The sequence below is a fragment of the Diabrotica virgifera genome, chromosome 3, assembly GCF_917563875.1.
Source record: "Diabrotica virgifera virgifera chromosome 3, PGI_DIABVI_V3a".
Classification (NCBI taxonomy): domain Eukaryota; kingdom Metazoa; phylum Arthropoda; class Insecta; order Coleoptera; family Chrysomelidae; genus Diabrotica; species Diabrotica virgifera.
Window position 1 is genome coordinate 174,257,914 of NC_065445.1, and position 27,967 is coordinate 174,285,880.

The window sequence follows — 27,967 nt, forward strand, 5'->3', positions numbered from 1 at the left end:
TGATATACGGGAACACTGAAACAGGGGCAGTTTTAATTGTGGAACAGGTTAAAAATTTGGAACGGTCAGACCACGAAAACGGCACATTTATTTTGTCCGACAGAACAGACTTAAACTCTCCGAACAGAGATTAAACTCTCATGAAAAAATCAGAGTGCTATTTATCACCTGTCATAATTCCTGTCATTTGACATATTCTAGATGTTTCACTCATTAAAACGCCCATTTGGTGATAAATAGCAGTCTGATTTTTGCATGAGAGTTTAATCTCTGTTCGGAGAGTTTAAGTCTGTTCTGTCGGACAAAATACATGTGCCGTTTTCGTGGTTTGACGGTTCCAAATTTTTAATCTGTTGCACAATTAAAACTTCCCCTGTTCCAGTGTTCCTATATATCAAAGTTTGTCCGACTAGACACTCTTAAGCTATTAACAAATTTTCAGCTTGCTATTAATCAACTTTTTTTTCATACGCGGGATCCAGATCTATAGGGCAACGATTATTTTATCGAAACACTTTTTTGTCTTTAACTTTTAAGAATTTTTGATACTATATTATAGTACTTAAAAGGTACTATTATTGCTCTAAGTCGATATGATTTTTAACTATGAAAGTTTTTAACTATGAAAGTTTTTCGTTTATTGAATTTGAAAAAAATTGAAAATAATTTAATAAAAGCGGTGTATTTCACCGACTTAAAGCAAGAGTAACTTTTAGTACTATAACACTTCATAATTTAATAATTTAGTGTTAAAAATGATTAAAAATTTAAGATAAAACAGTTTTTTTTCTGAAAAATGGCTTTGGCAGAGCCAATTAGCCAAACTTGTTTGTGATTGATTGCAAATTTATAGTCATACATTTCTTATTTCATAACATAAGTACATACTACAATAATATTTTTATAGATAGGTACATGGTATATTGTGTTGATTTTTATCTTGTTTTTTTTTAAATTATTTTACTGTGTTTTTTATATTGTATATTTTAATTTGTGGTAAACACTTGTTTTACTTCTTTTTTTTTTATTTTTCTTTTTTTTTTTCTTTTAAATTTTTTCAAACCACATTAACAAATTATGCCTAGTTTTAGTACATATTTCGTTTACTTGTACGTTTACATAACTTGTATTTACATAATTTAACATGTTTATAAATGAGATAAAGAATTTCCATATCATTTGTAAATATTAAAGTATTAAGTTTTATTGGAAAACAACATATGAAACAATTATGAGATAAAATAACCTTTGCCATACCTAAAATTGATGATTATGGCCGGTACCAGAAATTTGCAATTGAAAAAATCGATTCATATCTGAAAGATAAATAAACGTACCAGTTTTCGTTTTTCTAAATAGTTTTTGCTCGAATTTTTTTTTTACATAAAAAACGAAATATTTTCCAATCGATTTTTCTAAAAAAAGGTGTATTCTACCGACTTTAAGCAAAAGCACCTTGTAACAAACCGGCCTGTAGAGAAAAATTACAAGAGACCTTTTCTGTCCAGAATGGTCCGAAAAATCTAAAAAATTTGTCAGGGTCGAAAACATTGATTTTTGCAATTTGATTAAAAAAAAATTGTTAAAAAAGTTTGGACCACTTTTCGCATGGGCGACTTCTTGAACCTTATTCTGGGGTGTCTCACGAATGTGATTATGCAAAAAAATCTCATGAGAATATTTCTTCCAACGAACCCGCCGTTTTCGCCTTGTCTATAATGATTTCGCCCGTCGACAATTTCGCCCGTTGGACGTTATCCAAATAACCTTAAAAAAATTGATCGGTCCAAAAATATTGATTTTATCAATTTGATTAAAAAAAATTGTTAAAAAAAATTGGACCATTTTTCGCGTGGGCGACTTATTGAACCTTATTCTGGAATGTCTCACGAATGTGATTAGGCAAAAAAATCTCATGGGAGTATTTTCTCCAAAGAACCCGCCGTTTTCGCCTTGCCTATTAGTCAAAAGTAGATTTAGATATGTACTTGTATTTAATTTGAAGTGAAAGTCACTTTGCAATAGGTTAGGATTTATAATTATTGTCACTGTCATAAAAGCAAGTAAGAAATGAAACAATATAAACTAATAATTATTTTAATATAAAAATTGTAAATCAAGGAAACTAAATTTTAAATAACGAATACATTTTTCAGGTAAGTAATTTAAATTATTTTTGCTTACTATTCTACTCAGTCTAAATTCTTTTCCTTTTTTGCGGTTTGAATAATCTAACCTAGCATATTATATTATATTAGTATTATATACAGAGAGAGTCTGTAAAGTGGAATAAATTCAATATCTCAAATACTAATTGTTTTTTTGGAAAATGCTCAGACCCGTCGATTAGTATTTCAAATTGTCCTTTTTGACATTCAATAAAAATGTATACAGGGTGTCCCAATTTAGAGATATGACGTCATCGTCGATTTTCTTAAATGGCAACACTGTCATTTTGATAGCTAATTTGATAGGGTTTGTAAAGTTATACATAACTGCAAAATATCAAATTTTTATTCTCTACCATTTACAAGATAATAGAAAATAACAAAGTTATATCTGTAATTTGGAATATATTCAATAATTAAAATACTAACTGTTTTTTTGAAAAATGCTCAGACCCGTCGATTAGTATATCAAATTGTCATTTTTGACATATAATAATAATGTATACAGGGTGTCCCAATTTAGAGATATGACGTCATCGTTGATTTTCTTAAATGGCAACACTATCATTTTGATAGCTATTTTGATAGCGTGTGTAAAGTTATACACATCTGAAAAATTTCAAAATTTTATTCCCTACCATTTACAAGATAATAAAAAATAACAAAGTTATGAAGAAGAAGAAGTAATCAAATAATAATTGAATTTATTTATTTCAATCAAGCAAATGCTCATAACGTTGCCCATTGACAATTTGACAATAATTGAGGGCAACATTATGAGTTTTTGCTTAATTTATTGAAATAATTAAATTCAATTATTAGTTGATTACTTCTTTTTCATAACTTTGTTATTTTTTATTATCATCTAAATGGTAGAGAATACAAATTTGAAATTTTGCAGTTGTGTATAACTTTACACACCCTATCAAAATAGCTATCAAAATGACAGTGTTGCCATTTAAGAAAATCAACGATGACGTCATATCTCTAAATTGGGACACCCTGTATACATTATTATTATATGTCAAAAAGGACAATTTGATATACTAATCGACGGGTCTGAGCATTTTTCAAAAAAACAGTTAGTATTTTAATTATTGAATATATTCCAAATTACAGATATAACTTTGTTATTTTCTATTATCTTGTAAATGGTAGAGAATAAAAATTTGATATTTTGCAGTTATGTATAACTTTACAAACCCTATCAAATTAGCTATCAAAATGACAGTGTTGCCATTTAAGAAAATCGACGATGACGTCATATCTCTAAATTGGGACACCCTGTATACATTTTTATTGAATGTCAAAAAGGACAATTTGAAATACTAATCGACGGGTCTGAACATTTTCCAAAAAAACAATTAGTATTTGAGATATTGAATTTATTCCACTTTACAGACTCTCTCTGTATACAATTTAGTAGTAGAAAGGCTATTTTTTAGTAGGTACGTTTTCTTAATATTTTTTTTATTTAGCTTAATGCTTCAACAAGTAATAGCCATTGATATGGTATTACAGTGATTTCGCAATCAGTTAGTGTAATGTGTAGTGTGTGTTGAGTAAGTGTCACATTACTTAATAAAGTTGATTTCATTGTCTTTACAAGGATATGCTAATTGTATCCGAACGTCTGCGGTCCCTCCGGGTGAATACCGATCCCACAAGGATAGAAACTATTTTCATTTATTAATTTATTAATTTTTAACAAAGGAAAAATTCTCACCCCAGATGAGATTCGAACTCGCAATCTTTAGATCAAAAGGTAGGCTCTCGTACCACTGAGCCACACAGGGGTTATTGTAATAATTTAATTGTCTGTCTATTACTTCTTATTTAGCGTATTTGTCATTTGGCTTTAGTTTTGTTATATCTATAACTGTTTCATTTAAATGCAATATTTATTTATTTCAAATAGTCGATCATTAAATTAATTATTCTCATATGGAAACTTTGTAAATACTCTATACTAATAATTGGAGAATATAATATTTATGTTTTTTGTAGACTGTAATATATCTCTCGTTAATTTTGCATTTCAAGAAAATATGATTCAAATCTCTATAGAAACATTATCACAAAAGCACACTGATGAATTCACTATTCCTAATTTATGCAAATGTGCCTCATATTTTTCGTGTCGAGTTTTTAATCTCAGAATAGCAGAAATTATCGCGTTTGTGTAGGTTATATTTAAATATTCAGGTGGCAAAGGAAGTTGATGTAAACAAAATATATATTTTTTTACATACTTGAAGTTCCATTGTTTTTCCCATATTTTTTAGATTCTAGTTTTAACGTCATTTATGGCATCACTACATTTTTTTTTTGTTTTGTTATTGTGATTCATTAGTTTTGTTGAAAATAAATTGGAGGCATTCGAAATGTGCCTATATAGGCTTATTATTAAAGCTAAATATAGGTTTATATAGGCTTAAATATTTCAAGTGATCACCAATCTTCGTTAGAAGACGGTACAGGAAGAAGAAGAAGAAAGCTAAACTTGGTTGAAACACCTACTAATGGTGGAAGATATAAAGTACAGATAGATCCCTGCAGAAAGAATCAAATGTATGCAAAATATGTACCTACAGAAAAATATGTAAAACATTTGTAGACATTTAAAAAAAACAGTCATATCACTAATTAATTCTAATCTACGTAACTGACGCCATTGTTGCCCCTGTCATTCGTTCCTTACTAATCTTTGTCAGAGATTAGTTCACTTTTTATTTGGGTTTATATGACTGCGGACACTAAATCCATTCGCAATTTGGTTCAATGTTAATACCTGCATATTCCTCACGTGTAGCGTTAAAAAGAAGCCCGACCTTTCTGCAGGAGCATGACGCGCTGCATCTTCTTTTGCAGTTGCAAAATAGCTATTTAGCTTGTATAACAAGGGAGCGAAGTGCTACTTTTCCTCCCGAGAATAAAGTTTACTGCCCGACGCGTAGCAGAGGGAGGAAGGGAGTCATTCAAGGGAGGAAAAGGCACTTTACTCTCATGTTATACATATGATTTTTCCACCTCCCTCAAATATAAAGTCGTTTTCATTTTTAAATAATTTATTTAGGTAACTAACTTACAAAATTTATTAGAGATCTAAAACTAACAAGTAGGTACAGTATAACTGTCAACTGTCAAATATAAGTCAAATTATTAATGTAAACATTGTTAAATCAAAATAAAAATTTACTGTTTTTAACCATTCTGCAAAATACAAGGTGTTCTATAAATAAGCGCTAAAATGTATAGGTATTTACATAATAGAAAATAGAATATTGTATAGGTCGTCGATAAGTTATTCCTCAATGACATACCATGATGTCACTTTTACTTTTACTCCCTAGAGAGTAAACCGTAACCAAGTTATACCGAATTAAGCAAAAATATAATAAAAACGTGAAAATCGAAAATGGAGAACTGTGTTGATAATGTGAAGTCGCAATTATACTTTGAAACATCCCTTTGAGAAAAGATTTTTCTCCCCCATATCTCTAAAAAATATTTTTAACTTTTTAAATGAATATTCATCTGATTTAGCGTACCTTTCTTTTTTATATTTTTGTGATAATATCCAGGAATATTTGCAACTTCCATTATTTTTTTTAACAATATGTAGTACCATTTAAGATCTTGTAACATTTAAAGGGCTTTTACCCATAACTTTTTGGTGGCTCTTGCCCTCTTGCATGCACGCTATTGGCTTTTAACACTTATGATGTACTATTTGTTAATCCGAAAACGTTTTGTTAATGTGATGTTACCCTTATTGCGGTCTTTTAATATACCTTTTACAAAGGATCCAGAATTTTTTTGTTAATAAATAGTCTCGGAAATACCATTAATCAACAATTGTTAATAAACTGCTCGTCAAAAGTTAGGGATATTATCAGGAAATGCTTTAAAAAATATATTTTAACGTAATTAATAAAAATTCTTTATTATACTAACAATTAATATCACTGCATCTCTTTTGTATCAACAATCTACCAACTAAAAAGTTTTCTAAAAAAAAAACTAAAAAACTGAAATTGACAAAATTTCTTGTAACACCCGAATCATTTTCAAAATCCAACAAAACATTATTTAATAGGTGGTGTGTCCTCCACGAGCCTCAACAACTGCTTGGCAACGTATTGGCATACTTTCCACTAAATTGTTAAGCACATCTTGCCTGAATTGCAACCAGAATTGAGGCAATAGGTTTCTTGATTGATGAAGAGTTTCAGGGCGTGGTTAATGTGCATCTAATGCTCTCTGGAGTTGATCCCAAGCACGTTCAATGCAGTTAAGATCAGGAGACCTTGGGGGTAATAGCAAATCTAGGTCAATTGCTCGAATGCAATTGCTCGAAAACCAATTGCTCGACATGAAAATTGCTCGAAATACAAATTGCTCGAATAAAATAAAATAAAATAAAATAAAATAAAAAAGAGAAGTATATATCTAAAATACTTATTCACAATAATCCACAAAATATCCACAAAAATCCAATACATACCCAATAAAGAAACATTGGTAATGGGTAAGCATGTTAATGGGTATTTAATGATTTTAATCTTTCCCTAATACCTGGAAATTATTATAATACCTAATTATCATGATGAGAGAAAATCAAAACCATTATTTTTCTTATTATTTTAAAAGTTCAAAGATAGTTTAGATTTGTAATAAATACTTTTTCAGCATAAATTAATATACTATTATATATGTGACATATCACATAATTTGTCCTAATTCAAGAATCTTTCTTATGTCTATATTTTGTATTATTTTGAATAAATATTTTAGATATATAATTTTCTTTTTTATTCGAGCAATTTGTATTTCGAGCAATTGACCGGTTAACTGGCAAATCAGTGATATACCGGTGGGGAGTTGCATTATCATCCAGAAAAAAGAAGTCTTGACCAATAGCGGCGTGAAAATGTGGAATAATATTGTTGATGACTTCACCTCTATAAATCACACTGGCCAATACTGGCCATATTCCTGTTCAAAATTAATGGGTCTCTTCGACCATCAAAAGAAATTCCACCCCACACTGTCCTCGACAGGTCAACTATTTTTCGGCACTAACGGATTGGTCCAAACACGTAAGCGACGACTATACCTTCCATAGCGACAGTGGCGGTTTAATTAAGGCATCATAGGGCATCATAAGGCATCATAAGAAGTAGGACCCTTTTTAGCGACCATTTACTTAAAACAAATTTACTGATATTTACGTTGTTTTGGGAAGTAGTTACTCCAAAAATAAATTACGACAATGTAAAAAACATAATTTTTCTTTTTTTTTACATTTCGCAACAACTCCTCATTAATAGTCCATAGCTAATGGCTAATATGCCAAAGAAAAAAAGGGATATTGTGTCGATATGTGATTTTGCCCTATGTATGAGTGCCACTCCTTCGGGGGTAAAAGACATACATTCAAAATAAGTGCGGAAATGGATAAACTGATGAACTAAGTAACTTTTGTTCTATCGAGTTTTTTCACAAAATCAATACTTTTTGAGTTATTTGCGAGTGAATATGTTCATTTTTCAACAAAAAAAAAACACGTTTTTATCAGGTTCTTCGGAAATAACTCCAAAATTAAGTATTTTATCGAAAAAATATTCTTAGAAAAAATATAGCGTATACAAAATTAAAAAAAAAATGGTATATGTATGAAGTATGTAGACCCAGTATAAGCAAAACTAGAGCTAATGAAAAGTAGATTCTTATTCGACAAATTCCAAATCAAATATCTCAACGTAAATAACCAAAAAAGCACTTTTCGGTGAAAAATCATCACAACTTTTTTAAAGTGTTAAAAAAATTTTATTTTTGTTTTTTTTTTAACAAGTTTCAAGTAACAAAATTAAGCAAGTAAAGCTTAAAATAATGTTGATTCCTTTTTTTGGCAAAAAAATCTTGAAAATTTATGAAAATCTAGAAAAAACTTATAAGTATATTATTTATATGATCTGTAAGTTTCACCGGTTTACAGTGCTTATATTTCAAAACATTGGGATTTAAAGTAAAACAAATTTTTTGAAATTTAAAAAAAATGTCTTTTTTTCAAAATAACTTAAAAATTATTATTGGTACCAAAAATCTTAAAGAGTAAAAAAATATAGGTTTTGCCTTTCTGAATATTTCAGATTTTTGCTTTGGAAGATATGACTCTTTTTTTGGAAGATAAAATTTGGTTAAGATATGACTGTTCAAAATTTGCATACCCTATGTAGAGAATTTTTTATTTATTAAAAATTAATAAATGAAAATATTTCTGTCCTTGTGGGATCGGTGCTCACCGGAGGGACCGTAGATATTCGGTTACAATTAACGTCTCTTTTCAAAAACAATGACGACTTTGCTAAGTAACATGACATTTACTCAACACACACACTACCCATTACACTAGGTACCTGATTGGAAAAATCCACTGTACCATGCCAATGGCCATTCGTTGTTGTCGAGGCATTAAGCCAAATAAAAAAAATTGCATACACTCATGATTAGTGACTTGATCAAGCCCTTTCTACTACAGCCTTTTTATAAATAAGCACTTTATACCGATAAAACTAACAGAGCATAGAAACATACATAAGTAAAGTAGGTAGCTAGTGAAGCGCTAAGGATTCATTTCATTTGGGATGTTAATTAGGGGGTCATTTTCACCAGTTTTTTTTATTCAAAAAATGGGATCAACTTTATTCTGAGCGTATCTTGCTTAATTTTTATGCTAGAAATTTAAAAAAAAAACAAGAATAATACTTTTTTAAACATTTAAACAAGTTATGATGAGTTTTCCATGAAAAGTGCGACATTTTTTGATTATTTCACGTTGAAATATTCGATTTGGAATTTGACGAATAATAACCTATTTTTCATTAGCTACAATTCTGCTTCTACTGGATCTACAGACTGCACACATAGGTATACCATTTCTTCAATTTTTTAAAAGCTATATTTTTGCTAAGGATATTTTTTCGATAAAATACTTACTTTTTGAGTTATTTGCGAAAAACCGTCTAAAAACGTATTATTTTTTGTTGACAAATGAAGATATTCACTTGCAAATAACTCGAAATGTATTGACTTGATGAAAAACTCTATTGGCCAAACTTGCTTAGAATTAGTCAGTTTATCTACTTCCGGACGTATTTTGACGGTATATTTTTTCACCCCCGAGAAGGGGTCGACTCAACCGTAGAGAAAAACACACATTGGCACAATATCACTTTTTTTCTTTGACATGTTAGCTATAATTTTAACTAATTGATGAATTCGACCATTACTTGATGGAAGTTCATTTTATCTCACAATAAAACACTGAAAAATGTTTGTTTTCTATACTTCCACAAAATTTATTACAACTATGTTATTACTACAGCTGTTTCGGCAAAGTGTCTTTCTCAAGTGATATATTTTACGATGTGTTTGCCTTTTTAAGTCTTTAACTGAAGAGGTTGAGGAGTGGGGAGCTGTTTGTCTCGAGTTGGTCATTCAGAATTATATCTGTATTTTTCAATTTATTAATTTTTATATAATTTATATAAAAGTGACTATAATAACAAAACAATAGAATTTTTAAATAACCAAAATAGTATAACACTAAACAAAGACCCCACAGAAAAATACCGAAAACAAATTAAACTAGCCATTGAAAATTCAAAATCAATACTAAATCCAACAGAACAGAAATACCTTAATATTATGAACCCATACTCTTTTATTAAACTACACAAACCTGACCACCCAATAAGACCTGTAGTTTCTTTTTATACAGCTCCGTCATATAAACTTTCAAAAAAACTGTCAGATATTATTACAGAATACTGGAACTGTCTCGTTGGAACTTTACCGCGCTGAGCAGATGTGACGTGAATTGTAAATTGTAGAATTCCCTCATCTTCCTTAGTCTCAGCATCCGTATGGCTTGCAAATTGTAGAAGCCTCGGAGGTGTAACCAGAGAAGGTTCCCATTGTTTTCATTCTGGTGGGATATGTTATATGCCATTAGAGTGAAAACTTAGTCTATTACAGAATACACTAAATTTTCACCTAAATTCACCGTAAAAATACACTAGAACTAGTTAATAAAATACAACATTTTCAATTGCCCAACAACTCCAGACTAATTTCATTTGACGTAAAAAATCTTTTTCCTAGTGTTCCTCCTACAGAAACTTTTGTTTTAGTTAAAACCTTTTAGAACATAATAGTACAAATCCGATCATTGCATCTGAAATTTTACACCTTCTTGAAATTTGCATAAATCAAGACTATTTTGAATTCAATAATCAAATTTACACAAACAACAGTGCAGGACTTATTATGGGTAATCCTCTAAGCCCATTACTATCAGATATATTTATGAACCAACTTGAAACAACAATTTCTAAACACCCCGTATTTAAACAGTTCTTATATTGGTGGAGATACGTGGATGACATACTAGTCTGCTTTACAGGAACTAACAGACAACTTGACCAATTTCTATCATACATTAATTCACTTCATAGTAATATTGAGTTCACAATAGAAACAGAACAGAATAGTTCCATAAACTTTCTAGATGTAACGATTACCAGACTACACAACAAACATGAGTTCTCCGTATAGCATAAACCTACCCATACTGACACAACTATACACAATTCATCATCCCATCCTACACAACACAAATTAGCAGCCTAGCATAGCATGATACATAGACTGACAGAAATTCCTATGACAAAAAATAACTTCGAGACAGAACTAAATATCATTAGACAAATAGCAGTAAACAATGGCTATAACGAACAAACAGTTAACAACATTTTAAACCAAAAACTCCATAAGAAAGCCTTGAAATTAGTGTATCCACCACCACAGAAAGAACCCAGTACCTTCTGCTCTCTCACATATACTGGCAAAATAACAACAAAAATAGCCAGATACATAAAAAAGAAAGGAATAACACCAGCTTTCAGAACTAACAACAACTTAAGCAAACATATTAAAAACAATAAAAGCCGAAAGAGAAAGCAACTACAGAGTGGTGTGTACAAACTAACTTGTGGTGACTGTCCGAAAACTTACATCGGTCAAACTGGCAGAACTTTTGACAAACGGATAGCAGAACACAAAAGGGCTTTCAACAATAGAAAAACAGACACTTCTACATACGCACTTCACCTTCTAGATCATAATCATTCTTTCAATGAAGAGTTTCAAATTCTACATATTCAAAATAAAGGCCTTAAGCTATCATTTTTAGAATCAATGGAAATTAATAAATTGAAAAATACAGATATAATTCTGAATGACCAACTCGAGACAAACAGCTCCCCACTCCTCAACTTCTTCAGTTAAAGACTTAAAAAGGCAAACACATTGTAAATATATATAACTTGAGAAAGGCACTTTGCCGAAACAGCTGTAGTAATAACATAGTTGTAATAAATTTTGTGGAAGTATAGAAAACAAACGTTTTTCAGTGTTTTATTGTGAGATAATTTTAACTATTTATAATGGGAAATAAGCCACAATATTATTAAAAAATGATTTTTATTAACGTTTCGACACCCAAAAAATCATTTTCTAATAATATTGTGGCTTATTTCCCATTATAAATAGTTAAAATTGTAAAAATGCCACAAGAAAATAGCTTCAGAACAACAATGTTAGCTATACTTATACCAAATTTCATGTCAATCCAAGCCCTTGTTTCATATCCAAAGGTTCTTTAAAATCCGGAGGTTTTGCAATATTTTACCGTGAGTGAATGACTATAAGACTCATCGGTGAGTAGAAATTGAAAAAAAAAAAAAACGAACCACACCAAAATAATTACCAGCTTCTAAGCAAAATTTGCAAAATTCTTGCAAAATTGATTACCAAATTGAGGGAATGATTAGAACATGGAATATAAAAATGTCTTTGAAGATAACTGCTTAATTTGTCTTGAAGTCGGTTGTATTTTCCTGATATTTGACAGAAGATAAAGCAAAAAACTGAGTTTGATTGGAAATCATAAATTACCCATTCTCTTTTTTTGTCTCAGCCCTATTTGATTTTTTTAACATTTTAAATATTTTTTTAAATTACTGCTTAAATAATTCAATATTAATTAATGCATTTGTGTGGGATGCGGACCCATCATGTGCCCGGGCCCTAGGCGGCCGCCTAGTCCGCCTAATGGTTAATCCGGCACTGCATAGCGAGACTAGTTGGTAAAGAGTACAGATTTCTATTCTTCCTGCCAATTTTGATGTTCCAGAGCCCAAACTAGTCTTTGACGTCTGTGCTCTGCGGGAACCCTTCTTAACCCTAGAAGGACCAAGGAGGGTTAAAAAGTATTCACAACATTGCATTATATCCGATTTTCTAAATTCCTTTATTCCTAAAAATCTTAAATAATTAGTAGTTGTCGGCGTACTACTGCCCTATTAGATGGCATAATTAGCATTTCTATAATTTAATTCATTTCCTCATACTTTTATAAAAACTTGACAGTGGACTATAAATAATCCTCTTGAATACCTTCAACACCATCCCAAAATGGAAAGAGACGATATCATTCATGTGTAAAACTAGCAAAATCTAAAAGAAAAAATGCCAATAAGTGGGTAGAGACAACCATAGTTTGTTCAAAATGCAAGTATGTATGAGGTAAGCACAGCAAGAAGTCAAAAATGTTTCTTCGTATCTTTTCAAATTCGTATCTTTTAAGTGTTTCATTAACATCTAGGAATAATATAAAATTGTTATTTTTAAATTAGTTTAAATAAAGAAGTACGTTTTTGATTAATTTATGTGTGGACATTTATTGACCCTCCTTGTTCCTCGCTGTTTCTACTAGAAGCAGAGCCTATTTTACTTCAAATCAGGCCCGAGGCACCACACAATTTTCGGGCCCCTAAATATAATTTAATAATAATAATAACTTTTTTAAATGAATTAATTATTTAATAGAAATATAGTTGCACAAGAAAATAAAATTTTTATTAACAATAAATAAAATTTATATTTAAACAATTAAATATTGTTTAAGTCATCATCATCATCAATGGCGCTACAACTCTTCGTGAGTCCTTGCCTTGTTTACTATTGCCTTCCATGTTTGTCGGTCCTGTACCACTAATTCCCATTGTCGCACTACCATTTTCTCTAGATCTTCTTTGACTGCATCTTTCCACCTTTTTCTAGGCCGCCCTACAGACCTTCTTCCATCTGGCCTTTCCCACATTGAATCATAAACACATTGTTTATAATGCGATTGTCGTTACTGCGTATCACATGCCCTGCCCATCTGAGTATATTGGCCTTTATATTATATCTGACTAGATTTCCTTTTCCGAATAGAGACTCTAGCTCGTTATTGTATCTGCGCCTCCATTCGTTTGTCACGCTTTCTCTGCGAGGGCCATATATCATTCGAAGGATTTTACGTTCCCACACCAGCAATTTATTAACTTCTCTTTTTGTTAGCGTCCATGTTTCGCTTCCATACGCGACTGCTGGTCGTATTATGGTCTTATATATCTGGATTTTTGCATTGTTTAAGTGGATAGGCGCAAACTTTCGGGTCCAATGCTATTTAAATGCATTCGTTTTTTTCTAAGCCTGAGAAAACTAGTAAGTATTTTTGAAAAATTTAAACGCACACTAAAAGATTACGTTACTACCGAGGGCCGAAAGTCCCTGAAATCTTCGATAATGTTTATTTTAATAAGTTACAGGGGTAAAACAACAGAAAATTGAGTGTGATTTTTAATTTTAAGTACATATCTTATTCAAAAGAAACTTTTTATTTATTCTAAGGGACTAGATGTAATCTTTAAATCATTATCTTGTAAATAATGTAATCTTTCATTCTGCGTCTAAATTTTTTAAAAATATTTATTAGTTTTTTGAGGATTCGAAACATTTGGTTACAACAGCCGGTCCCAAGCCCGGATAAAATGTGGAGGGTGATTGGCAAGGTTAGCAACCTACCAATCGTAAAAACTAATACTGCTCAAAGAAACAATCTGAAGCCTCGGAACCGGATTGATAATATGAAGACGACCACGGCAAGAAATAAGGACACGAGAAAAACCTCCAAAACCCAGATGAGAATAACCACTTGGAACATAAGATCGCTCAACACTAGAGATCAAGAAATAACCCAAGAGCTAAAAGAGAAAAAAATAGATATATGCGCTCTACAGGAGACCAAAAAGAAAGGAAAATGCCAGTCAAAATTAGGCGAATATATACTAATCTACAGTGGAGTAGCAAAAGAAAACAGGACCAAAGAGGGTGTAGCCTTACTAATACACCAAAGATACCAAAATAACATCAAAGAGTGTCAATATGTATCAGAAAGGATTGTCACAGCAAAAATTAGAATGGAGAAAGAAGACCTGAACATCATCGGAATATACGGCCCAGAAAATAGTAAGCCCCAAACAACAAGGGAAATATTCTATGATCAATTGCAACAAGTAGTAGAACAAGTTAGAGGAAAGTTGATAATACTGGGGGATTTTAACGCTCGAATAGGCAACCAAGTAATACCTGGAATTAAGCAAAAACATAATGAGAATGTCAAAAACGAAAATGGAAAACTGATGATAAATTTCTGCACGAATAACGAACTTCGAATAAACAACACTTTTTTTACCACAAAGACCAACACAAATATACATTCAATAATACCCGTGGACAAAGATCTATAATAGATTATGTTATAACTAACAGATATATACATCCATCAAAAATAATTGACGTAAGATGCCTCAACTCAGCAGATGTAGGTAGTGACCACAGCCTAGTATTATGTAAAATTAGAATCACCATGAAATGCTACAAACCTAAGAGAGTGGCACCAACACAAACAAAAATCAAAGTCGAAGGACTAAGTACGGAATCCACAGAGTACTTATAATTATAGAAAAAGAATATCAGAGAAGATTGCTGATAATGAAATAGGTACTAGAAAATGATAACACCGAGGAAAGCTGGGAAAAACTCAAAAGTAACATAATTAACGCAGCAACAGAATCACTTGGAGAGAGGAAAGTAACGAATACCAATATATCAAAAAAGAAAAGCCCATGGTTTCGAGAGGAAGTGAAGATAAAATGTGAAGAAAAGAAGAAAGCCTTTTTACAATACAGAACACAACAAACAAAACAGGCATACAACCACTATAAAAAAATAAGAAACGAAACAAACACTCTAGTCAGACAAATAAAAAGAGAACACTGGGAGAGTTTCTCAAAACAGATGGAACACGACTTCTACGGAACACAAAAGTAAATAGGGAGAATGATCAGAGGACAAAGAAAAGAGATGAACGAACTAATAAAAATGAAACACATTCAGAAGGAAACTTGGGCAGACTATTTTCGATCTCTGTTTGCTAAAGATAACGATAACGAACCACCAGCACCTGAAGTGACATCAAACGAACAAACAAATATTGAAGAAGCAGAGGTAACGGAAGCATTAAGGAAACTAAAAAATAGAAAATCACCAGGAGAGGACAGAATATCAAATGAACTCCTAAAGTATGGAGGACAAGACCTGACCAAACAATTATTAAAACTAATCCAAAAAATAATAGAACAAAACAGAATACCACAAGAATGGAGATCAAGCATCCTAATACCTCTCTTCAAAAAGGGAGAAAAATCCGACCCGGAGAATTACAGAGGAATTAATTTATTAAACACAACACTAAAATTAACGACAAAAGTGATAACAAACAAACTGAATAAAATTATGACATTAGCAGAAGAACAACAAGGTTTTAGGTCGGGAAGATCATGCACCGACGCTATATTTATAATGAGGCAGATTCAAGAAAAATTGTTAGAATACAACAAACCGGCATACTTATGTTTCGTGGACCTTAAGAAGGCATTCGACAGGGTCAAATTAAAGGACGTTTTCCATTTATTGTACGCAAGAGAGGTACCTCTAGGAATAATTAAAACGATCGAAAATATCTACCAGATCAACACAATAAAAGTGAATCTCTCAAAGTGAAGATGATTTACAACGTATGCTGCACGAATTTAATATAACGGCTAGAAAATTTAACATGTTAATTTCCCCAAAAAAGACTAAATGCATGGTTATAACAGCAGATCTAATAAGGTGTAAATTAGAGCTGGAGGGTCAAATAATAGAACAAGTCATGGAGTTTAAATATCTAGGCATCACACTATGCAGCTACGGAAAGCTCGAAACAGAAGTGGAAGATCAGGTAAATAAAGCAAACAGAGCCGCAGGTTGCCTGAATGAAACAATATGGAGAAATAAAAACATCGGAAAAGAAGTGAAAGGCAGAATTTACAAAACAGTCATCAGACCAATAATGACATACGCGGCAGAAACACGACCTGATACAGAAAGGACAAAAATAATGCTAGAAACAGCAGAGATAAAAACATTGCGAAAAATCGATGGTAAGACGATGTGGGATAGAGCTAGAAGTGCAGATATACGAAGGAGATGCAAGGTGGACAACATTAATAACTGGGTGAAAAGCAGAAGAGTAGAATGGAACGACCACATAAGCCGAATGACAACAAATAGTAAGGACGGCGAGAGATGGTTCCCCAATAGGAAGACGATCAGTGGGAAGACTACGAAAAAGATGGAATGACAACTTACTGGAGGCACATTGAAAAACAGACAGAGTAATGTCTATATAAAAAGAAGAAGAAGAAGAAGAAGAAGAGGATTCGAAAAAAAGAATGCATTTAAAGAGAATTGAAGCCGAAAGTTTGCGCCTATCCACTTAATTTTAACTCTTATGGTTATCATTTATCATTGCCTGTTCGTAAAATGAAAGAATTTTGAAAATTTGTTTTGTTATTGTAATAAACATGTTTTGTTTGGTGATCTTTCCTGGCCCCATTCAAATACGGGCCTGAGGCAGGTGCCTCATGGGCCTAGTGGTAAAATAGGCCCTGACTAGGAGGTTGGTCCTGCGAGGGTTAAAAGGCGCCTTGATCCTAAATTGACCTCAGAGAGCCTTCTCGACGTAGAGTTACTACTGAAATCTCAGTTCCCGTTGCATTAAAAAACTTCCTATTTATGATTCTACAGATATCGAGTGGCGTTCTTCGAGCTAATAGACTAGAGTAATGGCGAGGAACCGCAAAGTGGGCGACGCCTGGTGGCGAATTTGAAAAGCATCAACTCAAGGAAAACATTGACTTTGCCATTAATTTGTGTACATATTTGCGGTCAGTTTATGTTGTAATTAACAATAATTTCGACTTAAAAAAACTTTTGCAGTGTTCCTCAGTATTCATTCCTATTATACTCTATGTAATGACCTAAATTAACCAATGCCAAATCACACATTTTGTTAATTTAACGTTTCTATTAAACGTAGTATTTTTTAATGTTTAAGCGACTGCAAAATTAAATAAATAAATAAAATGTAGTATATATTCTGTACATAGAATGTATATTGTTATGCAAAATATCCCGACCACTTCGTAATTTCCAGAACACAATTATTATAGAATAAATTCACCTACAGTCGGAAAAATGAAAGAATACCCATGAACGAACATATAAATCACGCTGTATTTTCCTGTCACCGTGTCACAAAGAAAATTGTCCAGTGCAAGTACATGTAACAATAATTATTACATGTACTTGCGCTGGCCAATTTTTTATGTGACACGGCGACAGGAAAATACAGCGTCTTTTATATGTTCGTTCATGGGTAGTGTGACCAACTAGCCCGAAAAATCCGGGACATGGCCCGAATTACGAAGTCGTGTCCCGGTGTCCCGGACAAGGCTTCCGGGCCATCCGAATTTTGAACGTTTTGGTAAAATTCTATTTTGAAATTTTGAATACGTTATTCTAGAATTCACATCAAATTGAATTGGTGGGAAAAAAAAAGTGGACAATGTCTAGAGTGTAATACTAATACCAAATCCAAAACGCATGCATTTTATATCGTGATATTATTACGAGAACTAAAATGGTGGACTTTTTTCGTTTCTGTATTTTAATTATCGTCTTCTGAACAAAAATGGCCCGATTTTCATTGAAATGTCCCGGATTTCAGGTATTTTTTTCATCCTTGTCCCGGATTCGACTGAATTGGAATTGGTCACACTATTCATGGGTATTCTTTCATTTTTCCTACTGTACTTAGTTTCCAAGTTTCCAGTTTTTATTTAATTAAAAATTGTTATCTGTTGGTGTAAAATAAACTGTAGTGCACCTATTAATTAAATTAAAAACAAAATTAGAAATCCTAAGATATATTAATACTTTTTAGAACGCTGTGTGATTATTGGGGGGCCAGATTTTTTATGAAAAAAAGGTAAAAACAAATCAGTAGTTAGCATCAAATTTTAATGAATGCATACAGATTAAACATAATTTTGAGTCGTCTTTAACTTATAAGATGTCTTAGTTGAAAAACTTAGTGGTTACTTTGGCAAAACACTCCTGTAAATGATTTTAATTTAACGTTTTAGAACTGTGAATTCAAATGACAAAATCAATTGTTTTCCTAGAGTTGTCGTCCATCTTTGAAGTTTTGAGCGCGCTCTGTTGGAATTTAATTTTGCGAAATGTAATGGTCCTGGGCGGGCGTCGCCTCCCAGTTTTAAGCCGTTCCGCAACATTTTCCGTTTCGTTGAAAGGATTGACTAACTAGGGGAGTGCATATAGATTTTCACTTCGGAAAAAATCAAACAAGATAAAACTTTTTGTAATTTCATTAAGAAATTTTTAATAAACAACATATCAAAAAGTTCTACTCGAGAAGTGGGTGCTTCATTTTTTATTAAACAAATGAACTGCGAAATTAGATATTTTTTTAAATAACTCCGAAAATATAAATTTTAGAAAAAAACTGACTAGTCCATTGAAACATTCAGAAAATTTTACCAAAAAAACCTTATATAAAGATTTTTCTAAAATTAAATCTGTAGCTTCTATATTTTTTTATTTATAACGCTAAAGCCACCCTTCTCACAAATATTGGCGCACTGTAAACTAGCGTACGGCCAAGTGCACGGTTGAGTTATTTTAATGTAATTCTTTAACTAATCGATCAAATGAAATTTTACAGATTGAACATGAAAAAAGAATAATTCAGCTATCTTAGGGTTATAATAAAAAGAAACAAAATTTATGGGCATAAGTAGGGTGTGGGCTGAAAGTGAGACTTACATGAATTTTATTTAAAAATGATTTAAAAATGTGTAACTAATAAAATTTTTCTTATAAAACTCTGAATTTTGCACAACTTACCTTTTAAGCATCTTACTAAACGATGTTGCATTCAAAAAAATCTCAAAAATTTAATTCAAATGATACGACGTCTCAAAAAATGTAATTTTTGAAAACTTCATAGTTTTAGAGAATTAACACCAATTTAAGACGGTATTACAATTTTAAACAGATTTATTACATTTTTATAGGTATTTTTTTAAAGCTCAGGATGTACTCTTTAAAATGAACTGAATTATTTTGCTTTAGAGATGAAATAAGCTATCTCTTTTTGAGAAAATTAAGAAAGATAGCAAAAATGTAATACAAAAACCGAAAATTACCAGCTAAAAAAATGTTTATACAAAGTGACCAAAACTTTTTTCTATAAAACTTATCTAAAATACATTTAATAATAAGCTTCAACAATAATAAATGTTCAACAAAAAAATTTTTTTTAGCTCTTATACAATATATCTGCGTAACTTGGAACCTATTGATAACTTTTTTATTATCAGTCTTACGAAAGAAAGTTATTCCTTATAAAATACTCTGCATCGTATATAATGTAAGATGCAACCATCAAAAAATAGAAAATTTTATTAATTTTATACGAGGTATGTCAAAAAATATGTTTTACTCAAGAGTAAAGTACCTTTATATTTCAGAATATCGAAAATTGTTATCAAGAAAAGTTGTTTGGAATTAAAAAATATGTTTCAGTATTCAACTACGTTCTTATAATTTAAATATTGTGAATAATAAAGGCACTTGACTCTTAACAAAAATTCATATTTTTTACATACCTCGTATAAAACTGAAAAAATTTGATATCTGATGATTGTATCATAGATTTTAGACCAGGTAGAGCATTTTATCGGGAATAACTTTTTTTCGTAAAATTGATAATAAAATAGTTACAATAATTGTAATAAAATGATGATGAATATCCGTAATTTGAGAAAAAATTGAATATTTGATTTCGATTAGAATAATGTAATTGTATACTAAAACATAGTTTTTAATTTCAAACAACTTTTCATAATATAATTTTTTGATATTATGGAATAAAAATGTACTTTACTCTCTAAAGAAATTCATATTTTTGACATAACTCGTATAAAATTGATAAAATTTGATATCTGGTGGTTGAGTTTTAGATTTTTGACTATCCAGAGTATTTTATAAAGAATAACTTTTCTTCGTAAAATTGATAATAAAAAAGTTTTCCATGTGGTTCCTAGCTACGCAAATATACTGTATAAGAGCTTCTGTATAAGAATTTTCAAATTGTAATGCCATATTCGGATTCAGCATAAAATGAAGAATTCAACGATAGTTTTAAAATTATTTATACAAAACAATTGTTATTGTTTAAACCAGTGTTTCCCAAACTTATCTAAAGCGCGACCCCTTTTTGTTAAAAAAATTGTTCATGACCCCTTACTCATCACCCAAACCAAAATAGCGACAAAAATAGCGTGCCTAATTTACAACTGATGGTTTCTCAAATTTTATTTTACTTTACTGTTTAAATTCAAACTAAATACATTTAAAAAATTCAACAATTATTTTAATAATTGCGATCTGTCCCACTAGTACACTAGTAGTACTTCTGCCAGATTAGCATTTACAATAAAAATAAATAATAAAAAGCCGACTGCACATTGTACACCGCGACATCTTTGTGTCTACATCGCAATACTTTTCCATGATATTCGCGAAGGCTCTACTCCTTACTTCGCTACTAGATGGCACTCTGGAACGTTCTCGTAGCCTCGTTTTGGCTTTATATAAGCGGCGATGTGCAATGAGACCTCAGTTGGAAACAGCACGTTGTGGCGAATGCAGCGGTATTAAGTAATGAGTAAATATTTTGCGACTTACGTATTCCCGTTTACGTATTTACGTCTACGATAAATTACAAATTATGGATAAGTTTTTAAAAATAAGTGCAGAACCATCTACGTCTGAAAGTGGCAGTAATAAAAAGAAAAAGAGACTTTACAGTGATGAATATCTTAAATATGATTTTACCATTATTTCCAATAAACCACAATGTGTTATTTATGGAGAAGTATTGTCAAACGAAAGCATGAAGCCATCAAAGTTACTTCGACATTTAAATAGCAAACATCCAGATAAAAAAGACAAACCCGTAGAATTCTTTGAAAGAAAGCTGAACGTCCTTCACAAACAGCAAGATACTTTTCAATTGGCAACCACTACTAACGAAAAAGCATTATTAGCAAGTTATAAAGTTGTTTATCGCGTTGCCAAAACTAGTAATCCGCACACAATTGCTGAAAATCTGATTTTGCCAGCAGCTGTTGAAATGGTACATATAATGATTGGTGAAAAGAGTCTGCAAAGTTAAAAACAATACCTCTGTCAAATAATACTATCCAAAGAAGAATTAGTGATATTGCAGAAGATATTCAAGCGCAAGTTGTGGAAAATCTTAATAAATGCACGTACTTCTCTCTTCAAATGGACGAATCCACGGATATATCTAACTGTGCCCAATTTATTACGTTTGTAAGATATGATACAAATAATGGCATTCAAGAAGATAATTTATTTTGTTCCCCATTGGAGACCAATACCACTGGAAAATGTTTATTCGACAGTTTTGTGAAACGCACAAGTAAATATGTTATTGACTGGGTAAAATGTATTGCTATATGCACAGCTGGCGCTAAAGCTATGACAGGACATCAATCTGGTCTTGTCGTCAGATTACAAGAAATAATGCCTAATGCCACATGGAGACATTGTTTTTTACATCGAGAAGCTCTGGCGTCCATCATTAAAGTTGTAAATTCCATTAAAGGAAAAGCTTTACAGACCCGTATTTTTCGAAAAATCTGCGAAGACATGGGTGCTATATTTCAAAATCTTCTTTATCACACCGAAGTAAGGTGGCTTTCAAGGGGCAGCGTCTTAAAAAGAGTATTTGACTTAAGAGCAGAGCTTTTAATGTATTTGAAAGATGAGAAGTCCCCATATGAAAATCAATTTTCCGATCGTATTTGGCTTTTGAAACTAGGTTTCCTTGCTGATATATTCGAGCAATTAAATATTTTGAACAGTAATTTGCAAGGTCGCGACATTAATATAATTACAGCCACAGATAAAATTAAGGGGTTTATAAGAAAAATCGATTTATGGTCAACTTCACTTGGCAAAAAGCAGCTCGATTCATTCCAGTGCGTTCAGGAAATTATAGAAAATGTATGTTACAGTGCTACAAATTTTGAACAAGTTTATGCAGGCATGCAAGTTACTTTGCTTAATTTAAAACAACAGCTCTGTGATTATTTCCCCGAAGAAATTCAAAACAGTTACGACAGTTGCAGATGGATACTGAATCCGTTTTTAGCCGATTCCTTTCAACATGCTTGAAATACCAATAAACATGAAAGAACAACTTATTGAAATATCAAGTGATGGAATGTTGAAGCTCCAATTTTTTTCCCAGAACCCGGACAAATTTTGGACCAAAAAGATGCAGGAATACCCTCAGTTGGCGAATGAAGCTGTAAAATGTTTGGTTCCATTTGTAACATCATATTTATGTGAGTTAATTTTCTCGTCTATGACTGCCATTAAAACAAAAGTGAGAAATCGTCTCGTACTTGAAAACGATATAATTGTGTGTGTCTCAAATACACAGCCTAGATTTGAAAGGCTAGTTTCAAAAAAACAGGCGCATGGGTTTCATTAACATTGTAATATTTGACTTTATTTTTTTCTTTTACTTTTAAGGACTTTTAATATTTAGTTTTATGTTTCGTTTGATAATTAATTGTTAATTTTTATTTACGGCTTTATTAAAATAAAAATACATGATTTAACAAAGTAGTGTTTTTGTCTTATTTTGGAAATTTCCGGCGACCCCCCTAGTACCTCATTGGGACGCCCCAGGGGGTCGCGACCCACACTTTGGGAAACACTGGTTTAAACAATTAATAAACAATTAGCGGCCAAATCTGCGAGTAGAACTTTTTACTTGAACATGTATATAAACTAACAAAAAAGTGTTAAAAAAATATAAGCTTGTTTGAATTATTCCGAAACAATGCATGTTTTCGTTCTAATTGTACTCCCCTAAACCGAGAAACCACACATTGCGATACATTAAAACTTTCATTTACGACTATATCCACTTGCCTAGCCCCAGCCTGGATCATACCAATAGTCATATTTGCCTCTGCAACGCTTAACTTCCTTCTTTCCATACCTCTGTACTAAAAAACTTCAAAATTATAAGTATTGTTTAGAATCCAGTACAGTTCAGAGACAGACTGAACACATGGTAATTAATGCCTTCTAAATTATTGCAGTCAAAATGTACTGATATTTTTTTGTGAATAAAAAAAAAAGGATTTAATGGGACTGTTTACTTCCATTTGATATTAAAACAAGCTAAAAATGCGAGCATTATCATAACGAAAACTTTGTTTATTTACGTATTTTAATTCATAATATGGAAAATTGCTATTATGAAAAGTAGTTTAGAATTAATAATTATGTTTTAATGTGCAATTATATCATTATAATTTAAATGCTATAAACTATAAAGGTAGTTTACTCTTGATCGAAATTCATATTTTTTATATACCTCGTATAAAATTAATAAAATTTTATATATGATGGTTGCATCATAAATCTTAGAACATGAAGAGCTTTTTATGAAGAATAACTTATCTTCGTCAAATTAAAAATAAAAGAGTTATAAATGAAAATGTTGTTGGTATCCATAATTTGAGAAAAATCTTCAATTTTTTTTCCGTTAGAAGGATGTAATTGCACATATCAGACCATAATTTTTTATACCAAACAATATTATTTCATATACTGTCGGTTCGCTAAACTCAGACACAACTGGCTAGTGATTTTAGTTAATAATTTTGCCATTTTGGCAAAAAAAGATTACTAATTAGTTAATAATAATTACTAAGTAATTAGTAATTTTGCCAATTTTGGCAAAATTCGCAAAAAACAAAAAAAAAGTACCTACTAAAATCACTAGCCAGTTGTGTCGAGTTCAGCGAACCGACTATATTTTAATTTCATAGTCAATGGAACAGTCCATTTATCATAAAGGGGAGGCCGTATACTCGTATAAACCTTTTTAAAGCTGTTAATAAATTATTGCTTTTAAAATATACTCAAATTGTATTTTTAAACATCTTATTTATTTTATATAATAATTAAATTCACTATCAAATGTCATTGATATTTTATTAATACTTAATTTAAAATTTAGTTTGACATTCACGAAGTGTCAAACTCAAATGTAAATAACCTATGCTTTGCTGAACAAATCGAAATTGAAAAACTAGCCTACTTAATAGCAACGATTTCAGCTGGACGTGTAGTGTGTCGGCAGAAAATAAAACGATTGTGACGTCACATTTTAGACTTTGAGGTCGATTATCTCTAAAACGGTTAGAAATATCGAAATGCCGTTTTCAGATTTGGATTCAGAAGAAAAAAACTACATAAGAATCCATCAATAAATCTGATCTGTGTATTGCAGGAGCGGCAACGCAATAACACACACACTTTTGCGAATTTATAAACGAAATGTTTTCGTTGATAACCAAATTTTTTCGATAGTTAAAGTTTTATTTGAATAATACCAATATCCTTAATTTTTGACGAGCAGTTTATATCACTACTTAATATTACTAAGCCAACAACCTTTAGTTCCTTTCCAGATAATAAGTTTTTCAAAACGATGTCGTCGATTATATCACTAGTCTGCCGTATTTGTTACGATAGTGAGAAGGACGAGGACCTGATAACCCCATGTGATTGTAAAGTAATTTCTTTTTAAACACACTTTTTTTAATACGAGATTTCAATACGATATTAACAAGACATTCACCGCAGTTAATGCAAATTTACCCTTTCAGGCTTTTTATATTGATGTTGTTATAACTCTGAGTACTCATGTCTTTTACTTCTTTATCTGTTTTCTTCCTGCTTTCTCCTAAATGTTCGTGATTTTATCTTCGGATATTTTTCATTTCATTTAATACAATAATTCTTCTCTTTCCCCCCCCCCCCCTCTCTCTCTCTCTCTCTCTCTCTCTCTCTCTCTCTCTCTCTCTCTCTTTATTGTAACGATTTTTGAATAAAACTTACGGATTTAATTTATGTAAATAGTACATTCTTTTTCAGTCACGGTTTTTGCTGTAAATTTTAAAGGACCGCTTGGATTGACATGACATTTGGCAAACGCATAGCTAACAGCTCAAAGAAAGAAAGTGATATTGTGCCGATGTGTGCTTTTGCCCTGGGGGTCAGTTTTACCTCCTCTCGGGGGTAAAAAAATATAGGTCCAAAATAAGTCCGGAAATGGATAAACTTACTAATTCTAAGGAACTTTTGTTCTATAAACTTTTTTCACAAAGTCAATATTTTTCAAGTTATTTGCGAGTGACCATGTTCATTTTTCAACAAAATAAGCACGTTTTTAGACGGTTTTTCGCAAATAATTCAAAAAGTAAGTATTTTATCGAAAAAAATGTTCTGAGTAAAAATATAGCCTGCAATAAAGTAAAAAAGATGGTGTATGCACGAGGTCTCTACACCTAGAAGAACCAGAGTTATAGGCTAATGAAACATAGGTTTATGTTCACCAAATTCCAAATAGAGTATTTCAACGTGAAATATATAAAAAATTAAGCACTTTTTGCGATCACCCCCTAATTAGCAACTTAAATGAAATTAATCGTTACCTACCGCTTGACAAGTTCCTTTACTTATGTTGTGTTTATATGATCTGTAAGTTTTATTAATTCAAAGTGATTATTTTTGAAAACAATTGGTTTTAAAGTAATCTTTTTAAAAATTTTAATTTTGAAACAAATGCTTTTTTTTCAAAATAACTTAAAAATTGTTGGAGATAACAAAAATCTCAAACAATAAAAAAGTCGGCTTAGTTTTTTTAAATCTTTTGTACTTTTTTGTTTTTCTGTAAGACAAAAATCGGTTAAGATTGGGTGTTTCTAAACTCGTGATTGGTGAATCGTTCAAGCCCTTTTAACTATAGCCCTTTCAAAAATAAGGACTTTGAACCGATGAAACTTACAGATCATATAAACAATACATACACGAGTAAAGAAACTTGTGAAATGGTAACGATTAAGTTCATTTGAGATGCTAATTAGGGGGTGATTTTCCTGATTTTTTTACCAAAGAAAAGGGACCAACTTTATTTTGAGCGTAACTTGTTTACTTTTGATGCTATAATTTTTTTTCTACAACCGTGTTAAAAATGCAAATCTTAGCACTCCATAGGAGCGTTAGAAATGCTACTTTAAAGCACTAGTGCTTTAAAATTTTTAAGGCACTGCAGTAAAAAGTAAATTGTCAAATTGTGAAACGTCAAAATATTTATATTTCATTTATTAACATTAATATTAATAGTACAACTTGCTCAATTTGAAAAATGTGATTAAAAAGGTTTTTTAAAATTTAATTTAAACTGTATTATTGCATTTTTAACACGTTTGTAGAAAAAACAAGTTTATGCAACGGTATAATATTTTCGCTAAGAATTTTTAGACATTCCCCTCGAGTGTAGACAACCAGTTCTACCTTGTACGGGTCATAGGATTCATGGTTTCAGCAATTAACAAAAATATTGTATTTTATAAATTTATAACGTTTGTAGAAAAAATATTGTATTATTTACGTGTTGAAAAGTACATTTTTAAGGCACTCATGTGAATTGCAGAATTCGCTACGCTCATTCTGAAAACTTTCACATGCGTGCCTTAAAATTGTACTTTTAACACTTATATCATAAATAACTATTATAAAACACAATTTAAGATTTTTTTAAACACTTATTCACATAATACATTGATAACGTAACGTAATACATTGTTACTTCACGCACACTTTAAACCCTTCACACACTGCTATCTATAATGACAGTTTCACAAACTAAAAAGGAGATGGTGGTCCAACTCTGAATCGAATATAAACAAAAACTGCCTTTCTCTTTTCCATTTTTACTCAGTTTTGAGTATTTAGAAACTGTCTTTCGGTCCTTTTCCTAGACGAAGAGAAACTAAATGCGTGGCATAAGTGTCCTCTATTTGCTTTCTCCTATTTTCGTCGTCTCTGTGATTATATATTGTAAAATCCGGAGGTACGGGATGCAGCCAGAAAGCAGTTTATTAACGAAAAGTCTTAGATTTAAAATATTGTTTATTATATTTTTATTTCAATTATTATATTTTTATTTCAATTATTCTAATTGTTTAAAAAGTAGTAAACTTTGTATCTAGGGCTTTTCGTTGTTTTCCTCATAATACGAGAGATGTCGCTAGATTGCGTCTCAAAAGGTGGAATCATTGTATCGCGATGGTTTCCCTTAAATAGGCAGATTGTTTATGTTTCTTTCAGAGTTGTGACTGCATAGCTTCACTGAGGAGGCATGAGGATGCTGAAATAGCTATATGGAGATGGTGGTCCAACTCTGAATCGAATATAAACAAAAACTGCCTTTATCTTTTAAAAACTGATACATAATATGACATAGAGTAGAT

The 27,967-nt window shown here is 31.3% G+C and overlaps 1 protein-coding gene across 1 annotated transcript in view; it reads left to right on the top strand.

The window, feature by feature from the left end:
* The first annotated feature begins 2,035 nt into the window (after window positions 1–2,035).
* The window catches only part of LOC114337979 (E3 ubiquitin-protein ligase MARCHF3-like), a 58,516-nt gene continuing 32,584 nt past the window's right edge, over window positions 2,036–27,967 (top strand). The window contains exons 1-2 of the mRNA XM_028288564.2: window positions 2,036–2,156; window positions 25,110–25,224. Of these exons, the coding sequence (XP_028144365.1) occupies window positions 25,141–25,224 (84 nt within the window). The 5' untranslated portion in view covers window positions 2,036–2,156; window positions 25,110–25,140. The remainder of the gene's footprint in view (window positions 2,157–25,109; window positions 25,225–27,967) is intronic.